Consider the following 13765-nt stretch of genomic DNA (forward strand, 5'->3'; position numbering starts at 1 on the left):
CCCTCATGATTTTCTCTCAGATATGAAGGTACTAAGGTACCATTCAGTCACTTTGAGTTCTGTTTTACAGGTTCACTTAATTCTTAAATGAAGCAGATATCTTAACTGAGGCTCCAGAAAACCAGTGAGACAAATCTTGAACCGATTTTTCTGAAAGGATGCAGAGAGATTTCTGAAACAATAGAGCTTGGCAACATTCCATAAAGCACTGATGAAGACATGTTTTGTGAGCTATTTGGGGGGCAAATGGGAGAAGAATCCCAGAAGACCACATATCTAAGAACAAAACTTTGCTAAGCCAACCACTGAACTATTCAAATTTTATAAACAACATTTATGAAGATATGAAAGGCATGTACATCAATAGACTTGATACAAAGCTGGGAGGGACAGCTCATTCTCTGGTTAAATAATATCTATAAATTGTTAAATCTAATGAAGGGAAATATAATTGGAATAAAGTCCTGAATTCAGTATTTTTAAAACACCACATAAGTGGGGTGCCTGGGTGGCTCAGTCAGTTGAGTGTCTGACTTCAGATCAGGTCATGATCTCACAGTCCGTGAGTTCAAGCCCTGCGTCAGGCTCTGTGCTGACAGTTCAGAGCCTGGAGCCTGCTTCGGATTCTGTGTCTCCCTCTCTCTTTGCCCCTCCCCTGCTCGTGCTGTGTCTCTCTCTGTCTCTCAAAAATAAATATATGCTAAAAAATAAAAACACCACATAAATATAAATTTCCAGTAAAAGTTTTATGAAATGTATTTAAAGATTTTAGCAGATTCAACACACAACAAGATGATATGAATGCTGAATAAGAGTGAATACAAACTTTTTACACTGAGAGATATCTAGAATACACATTAAGGATAGTAATTGCATTGCTGAGAAGATAATACATGAGGTATTGTGGCCACTTCTCCACAAAACACTTTAAAAGGATGAGAAACCAAACTACCTTCAGATGACAGTATCATGTCAGCATACAGACTGGTTGATGGCCTGGGGATACTTATTCCAGAGAAGAGAAAACTTTCTTCAAATGTGTAAGTAATTGCCATGGATAAATGGGAGTAAGTTCACCCTGCGTTAGGTTGTCATGCAGGTGGAGTTAGGAGACTCGGATTTGAGTTTAACATAGTGAAGAACTTTATAACAGCTAGATGAGTCCCATAATTGGAAAGTATGTCTCATATCATAGGGAATTTCTTGGTACTGAGAGTTCAAGCACTGGATGACTGTGGAAGATCTTCTAAGAGGTGTGTGTACATTAGGCGGGAGATTGGAGGTGAGCTCTCTGGTGCACAGTTGCTCTTCTGGGTGCCCATTGTCTGCTGCCCCACATTGAGCTAATGAAACTTCAATGTTTCTTTAGGTGACCCAACATTCTAAGCCCGCTGTCGGTGCATTTGCTTCTGATGTCAACTCTATTCCTACATTCCAGACACAGAAGAAAAAAACTCAAGCTAAGCCAAAGAGTGGATTTTATTTTTTTGCCACAATGACTGGTTTGGAGATAGAGGAGACATGACCTAAGTCAGACCAAAAAATATGCTAACAGACTCAATTTAAGGATTTTCTGTTGACCTGTCCAGGACACAGACTACATCTTCTGTGAGACTAGTGTGATAATGTGATTCTGAAGCTGAAAGCAGGGACAGAGATCAATCAGGGTGCAGGAATGGAGCTAACCAGGAGAAAATTTGTTAAAAAATGGATCCTAGTGATGTCATCTGGATTACCATACCCTTGAAGTTTTCACTTATACAATCTAATCTATTTCTTCTTTTCCTAAGGTAGTTTGAGTTGTTTTTCTCTCTTACTGAAACAATTCCAAGTGATACAACTTCCAACTTTCCTTTCCACTCCATGTGGAAAACTTACTAATTGTACAAAGGAAACAACTTTTTAACACCTAAAAATAAGGGGTAAAGCCCATGGTTTAGTTAAGTGGGTATGTGATGTGAGTCTTGCACAGTGGAACCAGAACCATAGCTGAGATAAATAAAAGAAAGGCCAGGAAGCAAGATTTGACAGCAGTCTGGATTTTAAGACTGAGACCCAGGAACAGCTGTTACTGAGGCAGGAGCTACCCACCTCCTGCTGGGACACATTTAAACTTGAAAAGAGCTCTAGCTGTGATGCCTCCCTAACACCAGGACAGACCGCAGGCTCTTAAACATTTCATTACATCCTTCTGATAATAGGCATTTCTTATTGCAGCTAGAAGAAGCTTCTTTAAGTAGCCATATTGTAGTCAGAGATGGACAGGAAAGAAAATGGAAATCAAATACTGACAGGGAGTGATGACCACCTTTCAGGAGGTCAAGTGGTTTATTATTAATTATTATTATTATTATTATTTCAGTTTGGTTGCCATGCTTATTTAGCATGGTTAAATAGAAGAGTAAGGGGTGATCAGGGAAATCAGGTAGAAATGAAGAGTAATACTACTTATAAAACAGTTGATATGATGATATCAAAGAGCTTTGGGTACTAAGTATTAAGTACGGATTATTAATATGAAGCATGCCTAATAGTTAAAGAATGATCACATCCTAAAAATTAGGGGACACAGAGTGCTTAGTTTTAGAGCAAGTCCTGACCTTAAGGAAACTACAATTTTGTGAACATGAGAACTATCAGGATGAGAAAAATTCCAAGGAAGATTAATACAGGATTTCTCACTACTCTATTCAAACAGTGGTAGCAATAAGAATGCAATTTCCTCCCAATGTTTAATGTCCATTGTCTCTCACCAGTACATCATAAATTTTTCAGGAAGGTGCTGTCTTTTTCTTTTTACAATCCTTGGATATTTAATGAGGGAGAACAAAAACTATGTACTTTGCCTATTTTATATAATGCAGCTTATATATGAAGGATCGCTATGCATGACTGTTCAAAGAACAGAGCCTACAAATCCAAATCTATTTTTCTAAAAAAAATAAAGAGTAATCCACTTCTAATTCTCTTCATGAATAATAAAGCAGACAGTGGTTAAAAGCAAAGAAGTACATTCCAGAAGAGAATTTCCTTGCAACCATTGACTGAAAAAGCTGCTAGAGGCCAATGGACACTACAAGAGAGACACAAGGAAAGACAGCTAACAAAATTCTTACACCTGAAAGATAAAGATGAATAAGAAAGAAGAAATAGAGATTTAATAAGTTAAATCAGCACATCTGCTCTGAAGAAGTCTTGCATTTTTAACAACACCCTTTTGTTGGTGCCATTTATCTGGATAAACACACCAGGGCTTTGGCACTGAAGCTGGAATCTATTTGCACACGATACTGGTTATCTAGATGAAAGCTAGATGCCAGGAAAAAGCAGTTCTTGAGTGAGGACTATCATATAAGTCACAGAAACTGTTCTTATGTGGCTCTTATTTCAGTGTTGTGTCATCGTCTCCCACCCCAAGCTGGCCTTTACTGATCCCTTCTCCTGTGAAACTGTTCCAGCCTCTGCTGTTTACTTGGAATGAGTATCACATTCAAATGGAGACTTGGACTTTATCCAATTTAGCTTTAGCCAGTTGAAACAGTATCAATGGGAGAAAATGATGCTGTAATTTTCTCCTCTGGTAAAATGTGGCTAGAAATCCATGCAGAAAATGTAGCAATATTCATTAAAACAAAGAATATGCTACAATGAATAGTAATAGTTTGCTTTTAAAAGCACTTGTTAAAATACCATTAGATGTTCAATAATGACTGAGACGATGTAACAGAGATGTATGAATACCAATATTGAGTTCGATTGCTTTGAACTCTGAAGTGATTCCTTTCTCAGATTCCATTTTCAAGTGTGACAACTGGAGAGGACAATTAAACAGTAACCAAACTACCAATGTATTGTGAAATGCTGAATGAGTGCCATCTTGACCTGCACAAAGAAAAATACATACACGTTTGTGTGACAGAGCAGAGTTAGCAGCAGCATAAGTATAATCACTATCTCTGAAATTAGAGGGAAAAAAACAACTGAACTATATATGTAGGCTCTCCATTTTCCAAATGAGACCCTACAGCTATACACTTGAAAGGAGAAGATTCATTACAGTTAATTGTTAGTTTAAGATTCACCTTCATATGCATATTTGTGATAAAATAAATGAATAAATGGATATTCATTACTCAGGAGAGTTGAGACCAACCTTTTAAAAATGTCATCATGTGAATGTGCTCACAATCCTATAAAACGCAATACTGCAAAGTGGGCAACTGGGCCAACCCTGGAGTCAGATGAAAAGGAAGTGAAGCTTGGTTTTGCCATTTTCTAACTCAGAGACGTGGGGCAAAACACTTACCTCCTCTTGGTTTCATCTGGAAAATGTGAATGATGGTGATAATAACAGTGCCCAGCTATTGTAAGGTGATTTAGGTAAACATTTACAACAGTGACAGACCCACAGTAAACAATAAATGTTAGACATTTTTAGTCAAAATCCTTCTAAGTAGATAGTGGAAGGTAGAATAAAAGGTTGGAAAGAGAAACGCAAAGGAAAAGCAGGGGAATTAGTCCTCGTGTTATTCTTAAGTCTTTGGTGCTCATAAAAAGAGAAAATTTGAGTGATAAAGTTAATCTGTATGAAAATATGAAGGTCAAGCTACTATTTCTATACATGTGGTGGCTAAACTGGTTCAACCATAATCTCCAGAAGGTTAATTGTTTTCACTGCTGTGCAGCAGTCTGATGGAAAAGGAGAGTCCAATGGTCTTAAAGTGGTTCTTTATGCAGCATGCACACGGAAATAACAAAGTGTTTTCTTGTAGTCAACTAGTAACTTTTCTTAGTTGATCATTTCTCAGGATGCACTTTCTTTGAAGTCTTGAAACGCCTCAGCAAATGTACTCTCTTAACTGCCTTTTAATATTATCCTCCTTAAGAATGTGAAGGTGGCTTCAAGGACAAGGGAAGAAAATGGTAAGTAGGCAGAATCAGATTGTCATTGTCTTCTTTCCATCAACTAGTTTGTGAAACTACTTTAATTGTTTTAAAATGCCCAAGACTTCCTCTCCATTACTTATCAGAGTCATGCATAAAAAGGATAAATATGGTTTGCTCACAAAAATCAAGTTCACAAAGAACCTTGGTAGTTCTCTTACTATTACCCTAGTTTAACAAAAAGTGATGCATGCTACATTTATTTTCCTTTACACCCTGAAGGAAAAATATTACTTACTTTCCATCCCAGACATGGTCACCTCTGTGGAAAATCACCAGGTTATTCTTAGGGTCCAGAGCCACCCCAGAGACCTGGCCTGGTAACAGGTATACTCCAGGCCAATCCAGTGATTCTTCGACATGGAAATCTATAAGATAAATACAGACATTTGGTGTAAAAAGGAAAGCTGTATAACCTCATGAAGATGCACAATGGTTATAAGAAACTCATGCAGTAATGTCACTAGATGCAAAGAAAAAAAAAAGTCAAGCCGTGCTCTAAATAAATAAACCACATGCACATGCCGAGTAGCTTCCTGAGCTATGAAATGAAGTGACTGTGAATTTGTTTGGGGACCGTATGCCCTCTTTTCCTCTTGATAACATGCCTATGAAAACAGCTTACCCGGAAGTCCTTATAGAACAAATCTGAGACTACTTTCTTCTTGACATGATTCTTATTTAAAAATAGTATGTTTGGGAAATAAGACCACATGGATGGCATCATTTTAATACAGAGCTTTTACGTGTGAATCAATAGCAAGCATGGGCAGTAAGCCTGTGTGTGTGTGTGTGTGTGTGTGTGTGTGTGTGTGTGTGTGTGATCTGACTCCTGTGTAAATTCTAGATGTTCAATAGACACAAGACCCTATAATAAACCATTGCTAATTATATCGTACAAGGAATCTATATAAGATACCAATCTCATTTCTCTGAATGTGAGGGTTCCTATAGCAATGGGAATGGAGGGACACTCTCTTTCATGGCTTGTATTTCACTGTTTCCTGCCATAAGAGAAGGGAAACATAACAAACTCTGTGACTCTCAAGTTATTCTGATTTCTAATCAGAGTACCTTTATACTTAGAGAATACCTGCATTTATTTGTGTTAGGCCCTTTTATAAACATGCTTATGAATAAAGAGGTATGATGTATGAAGTAGCTGTACTGACAGGATATAAAGTTATGAAGATACTGTGAAATCAACTGTATCAGTTCCATATTTCTTTCCCTCTCGAATACTTCAACAGAGATGCCAAGAGGTAGAAATGCAGCAATTCGAGTCTCGTTTCTCCTTCCCATCCTCTGGAGGATGTGGCAACATGCAGTGAAATCCCTAGAGACAGGCATTAAAGACTGGAGGAAGAAAGGAAAGCACAGGGCTTGTAGGATCAGCTTATGAAAGCTTGAGAGCATGCTGGTGTGAGAATAAACACTTTTGAAGTAATTTTCTCAACTGTACTTAAGGAAACAGTACTGCTTCATTCAAAGTCTTTTTACCTCTGCACATTTAATTTTTTTCTTTAATAAAAATTAAGAAAACAGCGCAACTGAATGCCTAGGTCAGTTCTGCCTACAACTTCTGCAGAAGCATCTTCAAGTATTCACTAAGTGTATTGTCTATGTAAGGCATTGCTAGATTCTGGGAATAAAACATGGCTTTTGGCCTTGAAGACCTTGTAGAATAAAATGAGAAAAACAGAAACCAAATACTTATGACACACTGTAGTGATGGAACACAGGAGAGGGCCCATAATCCTTCCTGGGGCTTGGCTGGGAGAGGGTAGGGTTAAGGTTAGACCTGGGAGATTTCCCAGAGAAATAAACACTTGTGTATGCACTTAAAGGTAAGTGAGGAGTTCACTGAGTGCAGAAGCGAGCAGAGAATATTTTGGTCAGAAAGATCAAGAGCGAGGATGTTTACAATTGCAGAATGTGCTTCAAGATCTTTAATCTGGAAAGGATACCTCTCTGTGTCCAGGTGGGGCTTAGGAGAGCAAAAGGCAGGATTAACAGACCTGGAGATCTAGTTTAGGCTGGAAAATATATTGTATACCATATGACAGAGTATGGATTTAACAATGAATGAATGTCAGTCTGAGCTGTGGTGTCTTGATCTATACGAAGATTAATTTTGAGGCATGCTGCAAGTATATTATTAGTATCAGTAAAGCACACAGTTTGGAATAATTTACTTTTGAAATATATTAGGGCCCATGAGAATGTCATTCTCACTCACGTGTTTTGATACGCCTTCTTGAGTTGAAGAGAAGGGGGACAGAGTTACAGCTGGCACGCTTACATTTGCAAACAATTCTGGGCACAGCAGTGGATGTGAATGGGGCTGCTCAGATGAATAACATTCATCATCTATCACGTTTGTCATAATAGGAAAAAAGGATGCAAATTGCTGCTACAGGCGACTGGTAGCCACTGAAGGTTTCTAAGCATGGGGTGGCATGATTAAAACTGTGTTTTTGAAAGTGAAATCTGGAAGCAGTGGTATGAGCATGACAATTAGAGATGTCTAGATAGATCAACAGATGGATAAATCATCCCCCAAAGAAAATGTTTTCAATTATTTTAAAGTTCTCAGGTTGTATGTCATTCACTCCCATCTCCGTTACAGCTTGTCCATTTGGTGGTCATTGTTCTATGCTCATTCATCAGCTCCTGAAGAGTCCGGATGGTCTTCAAGGCAACCTTGAACCTCATGATAACACAGATATTTAGCTGCTTTTCATCAGATTCTCAGTGCCCGGAACTACTGCACCCAGATGGAACTTCTTGAGGGCAGGGATCGTGTCGTATTCACTATTTGTTGTAAAGTCTTAACACAGCACCTGGCTGCCTGTTATGGCCTAATAAATACACTAAACAGAATGCTGTGGTCCAGTCTACTTATTTATGTTGTCAACCAGCACTTAAGCACCCTTATAATCTTATATTTCACTTGTATTACCTCTTTTTACTCTCCACACTGCTGAAGACGTTAAGAGATTCAATAAAAATGCTAATTGGCTAATCATTTTTATTAAGAAAATAAACAGATATGTTTCCTAGAACATTTCTATTCAGTGGTTCATCCAGCAGGTACTGGAAGCTAGGTGCTCATGAAGGTCCAGAGATACTAATTCTGATAAAAAATAGATGCAGCGTCCAAAATAAACAAACCGGGACACATGTGAGTTTCATTAACTATTGGAAATATTACACAATCAACTTTAAACTGGCTATGAATGACCCCAATTACCAATGACCTTAGATTGGTAAGCACTCAAAAGTCTGCTAAAAGCATTGACTGATAGGTTGTTAACAGCTTATTTTGTCACATATGAGAGTCCATTTGGTTGGAAATTTTCAAGAAGGAAAAATAGTGTAAATAGAACATATTATTAAAATGTATAGGTTTGGTGAATTTTCAAAACAGTAAAGGTAATATGTAAGGAAATATATAAGAAGAAATATATACACTGTGAGTACTGAGTCAATGCAAAGGAGAACTACTTTGTGCATCGCAAAATTTTTAGAGAGGTTATATTATTTAAAATTTCATTTAAAAATACCATCACACGCTTTTAAGATTACCAACCCAAGACCTCAACATTCTTAGGATCTAGGTCTCCAGGTTAAATAGAAATTGTAAAATAGTTACAGAAAAACTGAGTTCATGTCTCCTCTGTGAACATTAGCTCAGTTAATTGATGTTTTTGCTTCCAGTGTCACCATCTTTTTCATTATTAGGTGGTTAAAAGCTGTTCCCTTTAAGATTAGATGATCAAGATTCAAAGCAGTCTTTTAGGACTAGTGGTCTAGGTATATGGATGGAGTCAATAACATGTTTCTCCAATCCCTGCCTGTTGCTACATGAGAGTCATAGAATGTCAGAACAGTACTGGGTCATCCCAGGTCGTTTTCTCACTTCACAGGAAAGGAACTGTGGGCTTGGGCCAGACTTCAGTTGTCAATGTCAAGATTGATTATTTTCTAGACCCCAATTAAGAAGTATTTCAAATCCTTATTAAAGAAATTACATGATAAAATATATTTGGGTTCTAACTTAAACCTAACTTTTTCAATCATGGAGAAGTTAAAAATTAAGAATTCATATTTTTCTTAGCTTTCATTTAAGAGGCGATTCAGTATGTGACTAATGTTGAAGCCTTTCAGTTTTAATTTGAAAATTAATACAAATTTCTTACGCATGACATCTGGCAAGCCATTCCCAACTCTGTCAGCTGCTCTAAATTCAGATGTCAAATAATAGGATTTTTTCAGAGGAATTCTTGCACTCATAAAGGTCAATGTGCAGCCTCATATTCTATATATTTAGAAAAAAAGTTAACGACCTTCAGAAAAAAAAATAAACATTACTATTAAAATTATATCAATAAATCACTAAGAATTAATGAATTATACCTTTCCAAGAAAGAGATTAATGTAGTGATCAATGCTACTTTCATATGAAATTATTAATATGCATTTAAAAGGGCATTCATTTATCTGTGTTACAGAAGAAATGACAGAATTAAGTTAAGAGAAAATCTAATTTTAAACCCAGAGCTGTGACTTCAGTGTTACGTAATTAAAAGATTAGTTTTAGTGAAATCACTAGATGACTTCAACAAGAACAAAATGTAATGGCTGCTTTTTCTACACTTGGGAATTCTCATCTAGTGAGGAAAGGTGACTTATTTTGGGCAGAGACTGTTACTCATCAGAAGTGTCGGCCATAGCGATAATTAACTGAAATCAGATGAGAAATGTTTATAACCAAGTCAGAAAGAAAACAAGGATTAAATTACAGTGTTTCATTTAATGAGGATGAAGTGAGGAAGAGAATTTAGACATAGGGGCCAAAAGCATTAGTAGAATTTCTTTTCTTTTAAAAATTTAATTGCAAATGAGATCTTCAACTTGGTCAAAATGTTTGGATGCTGACTGAGAAAGTATGATCAAAAGTAATCTACACCAAGAGTTACTACAAGTGTAGATGAGATGACGGGATGATTGGAAAAAAACCTGTCATCATGCTTCCCTCCTGCATGCCTGCCTTCCTATCTCTCTCTCTCTCTCTCTCTCTCTCTCTCTCTCTCTCTCTCTCTCATCTATCTATCTATCTATCTATCTATCTATCTATCTATCATTTTATATTATTGTGAGGCAGAATAACAAAGTGATTAAAACCAAGACTTGAGCAAATCTTGGTTCCTTCAGCTATGGCACTTTAGGCACATGACTTAACCTTTCTGTGCCTGTTTCTTCCTCTCTAAAAGGGTTTATAAATAGGGTTGTTATGGGGATTAAATAAGTTAATGCACCTAAAACACTTAGCCTGGCTCACAGTGAGGGCTATGTATATGTTTGTCTTTATTAGTCTCCTTCCCTCCAGGGATGAAATTTCAGCCAACTGAATGCCTTATTTTACCTGGTAATTCTATAAGATGTGAACCTAGAGGTAAGCATATGACTGAAATATAGACTCTGAGTTGATTAAGAGTCTGTGAATACTTTGATAAGCATCACACACATGCAGATATTATTTTCTGTTCACAGGTATACAATACATGCTGAACCAGGCTTCCATATGCTAGCAATAGCATTCCAATCAAATCTGCCACTGAGAATATAGTTTTAAATTTATTTTTCAGTGAGTGTGGTTTCCAGAAGGCCACTAGAATAAAGACTAGGATTTTGTTCCTATCCTACGAATATTGTCTCAATATAAATATCAAATTAACGGTAAAAAAACAAATGATGTTAGGTGTAAAAAAGAGTGTATTTGCTTCTCAGTTTACCTAGTCAAATATTTCCACACCGTACATCATGTATCACAGGAAAACGTCAAGGCAGGTCAATGTAAGTGATCAGAGATTTGAGAGGCACACACTGCCATTACGACAGAACACTGCCAAGTCATTTTCTGAATTTATCAAATTAGAGTGCCAAATTTTACAGCTTTCCTACACTTTCCAAGAAAATTCTCTCATGGGTGCTGCTTAAGTTATAGTAATTAACATTTACTCCTATTGCTTTGGTGTTTAAAATTTTGAAATCCTAATCCGACATGATGTTAACGGTGGCAATTATAATCATATGTATTGTTAATGTATTACATTTATTTAATACTTTGTGTGTGCCAGAAACTGTTCAAAGCCCTTTCCATGCATTACCTGGAATACATGGAAGTATTATTTGACCCTCACTAAAACCCTATGAGGACTGTACTGTAATCATCCTCATTTTTATAGATGAGAAAACTAAAGCCCAGAGAATTTCTTTTCTAATTTTTCCTACGGACCACATAATAAGTGGTGTAGTTAGGATTCAAAGCCAGGAAGTCAGGCTCCAGAGTCTGAAGTGATCCACAGCATACAACCTGCGTGGAATGGTTTTCAGATTTTATTTTGGCCAAATGCAGAACTGTTCTGGGGTGAGCTGAATCGTGTGCGCGCAGTGCACGTATGTGTGTGTTGTATGCATGCATGTGTGTACGTTGTGTGGAGACTGCAGCTATAGCTTCCTATGTGAGGCACGTCCTTTCCAACAACAGCTGCAAAACCTCTGTGCTAGTCTAGCTACACCTGTCCAGGAAATTTCCCTGTTTCTAATGTTGTTCTCACAACTGTTGGGACAAGAGTTTTCAGAACAGACTCACCATAGGTCATGAAGACAAGACTTAGAAAGAGGTGCTAGTTGTGGATATTTGCGCTCTTAGAGACACGCTGAAGACACAATACTTAACCATCTTGTTCTCGGGAATGCTAAAGGCTTTATAGCAAAGATGGAAGATGTCATTCTGGTTGTGCTCTTCATGCAGCTGTGTCCAATGATGCTCATCCCATTATGAGGTGGGGATTCATGTTTAAAGGCAGCTGCCAAGGTATGGAACTAAGCGGAATTCAGACAAATCTAAAAGTCCACAAAATGGTGTTTCTGAAACCATGAGGTAGTTCTGGGCCTACCACATATAGTCACATCCAGATTTTTGAGCCGATCCAATAATTTCACCTGTGACCTCTCAAATCAGCTGGATGGGATACATTACTGTATTGTAGTTCCAAAGTATGGTCCAGTCAATGAAATCCAAAGTGCTGTGGCATAAAATGCTCCTGTATTGGATTGTGCTAGTGCCATGAACTGTGGACATTAGAACAGAGTCCTAAGTGGAAGCCTCCAGCTTGTCAGCAGTTATATGGCCCAGAGCTCCAGGGAGGCATATCTGAACTGGGCGAACAAGTTAGCTCAGTGTTTTGAGCAAAACTGTAATGAAGTGTAAAGAACTAGGAAGTGTACATTCTAGTTTTAAATTCAGTTATAAAGTCCAAGTTTTAAATTCAGACTCTGTGACCTCACTGAAATGGGTTAACTTCTCTAGGCTTCAGTTTCTTCATTTAAAAATTAAAATAGGTCTCAAAGGCATCTGAAATGAGTAGGAGCTATAACATTAAGCAACACCATAGCCTCGCATTTTTGTTTGAGTAATAATCTCATATGATAAACTACCTTCTTCTTTGAAGGTAATATATTAATTCCTTACAGCAAATTAGGCATTTAGGGAGACAGTTAGTTCCTCCAGACTATTATAGGGTCCCCTTCTCAGCTTTGTCTGAAGTAAAGAAAAGGCTATGAGAACAACAATGGGAGATTATCCATCAAATTTATCCCCCTTGCTCATACCCTGGGAAATATACATGAATTAGACTACTAATGTATTTTACCAGGGTGTTACATGCTAATAATGCCTACTTTCTTTTTTTGCAAATGGAAGTTTCCTGAGGATAGGGCATTCTCTGGCTTACACAAAGGAATGAAACATTTTCAATTAAGGTTAGGTTTTATATTGTGCTATGGTAAACAGTGACAGAAGGGTGAAAAGAAAAAGACTTTCAGAAATAGCTTACCTAAATATGAATTTTGCTATTTTACATTTAACGTTTAAAAGGTTTTTGAATCAGAGTAGTGAAATAACACTAAAATAAATCATTGCAGAAAGGAAACACAGGCACATTTTCTTTCTATAATGAGGATTTGTGCTGTATGTTTCTATGACTCATCATTTTATTTAATTCAGTGACGTTTACCCACATATTTTAAATGAAAGGAAATTTCCTGACCCAGATCCTGAAGCAACATTTTACTCCTGGACACTGCCATTTTGCCCACCCTATAAGGTATAAGATCTGGCAAGTAAATGTATTTGGGGTATTTTAAATATTTCTTTCTTAGAAAAGCTAACTAGGTTTTAGGAATACAATGCCTTAAGTCAAACTATGATTTTTACATGCATACTTATGATACCTATAGGTAAATTATAAGAACCACAATATTATTTCAAATCCAGGGTAACAAAGAGAAGTCATGGGATAAAATATATTGCAACTCTAACATTTCCCACTTGAATAGAATTGTACTCTTGCCAAAGAAGCCCTTCTGCCTTTTATATTTTCATGTCGTATGGGTTACCATTTGCTGTCCTTAATATAGAGGTTCAGAAAGACACTCAAGTCTGTCTATGAAATGGATAGGGACATGATAAACTGCAGATTTTCTAGGCACCACCCTTGGAAATGTCAATTCAGTTGTTCTTAGGTAGTATTCAGGAGTCTAGATTTTTCATAAGCACCTTAGGTGAGGTGATTCTAATGCAGTGGAGTTTAGGAAACCCTCTTGAGAAATAGTTTCATTAGATAAATTTAGGAGTTAGAGAGCAGGGCTGACTCTGTTTAAGTATGAAGATGTAAAAAACTGAGTCCCAGTACACCCCATAGAAAGTATTAGACCAGACCCAATGGACAGTGCTTGAAACTTCTGTGTGAGC

At 37.2% G+C, this 13765-nt stretch overlaps 2 protein-coding genes across 27 annotated transcripts in view; one reads left to right on the forward strand and one right to left on the reverse strand.

Annotated features, from left to right (window-relative positions):
• GIN1 (gypsy retrotransposon integrase 1) overlaps nucleotides 1-7827 on the forward strand; it is a 79655-nt gene extending 71828 nt beyond the window's left edge. For all 7 annotated transcript variants that reach the window (XM_058726051.1, XM_058726091.1, XM_058726031.1 and 4 more), the window contains one exon: nucleotides 7574-7827. The gene's annotated coding sequence lies outside the window, so the exon portion shown is untranslated. The remainder of the gene's footprint in view (nucleotides 1-7573) is intronic.
• PAM (peptidylglycine alpha-amidating monooxygenase) overlaps nucleotides 1-13765 on the reverse strand; it is a 159186-nt gene that overhangs the window by 38794 nt on the left and 106627 nt on the right. For all 20 annotated transcript variants that reach the window (XM_058725992.1, XM_058725976.1, XM_058725968.1 and 17 more), the window contains one exon: nucleotides 5183-5312. In XM_058725992.1, the coding sequence (XP_058581975.1) occupies nucleotides 5183-5312 (130 nt within the window). The remainder of the gene's footprint in view (nucleotides 1-5182; nucleotides 5313-13765) is intronic.

Source organism: Neofelis nebulosa, chromosome 1 (assembly GCF_028018385.1).
Source record: "Neofelis nebulosa isolate mNeoNeb1 chromosome 1, mNeoNeb1.pri, whole genome shotgun sequence".
Lineage (NCBI taxonomy): Eukaryota > Metazoa > Chordata > Mammalia > Carnivora > Felidae > Neofelis > Neofelis nebulosa.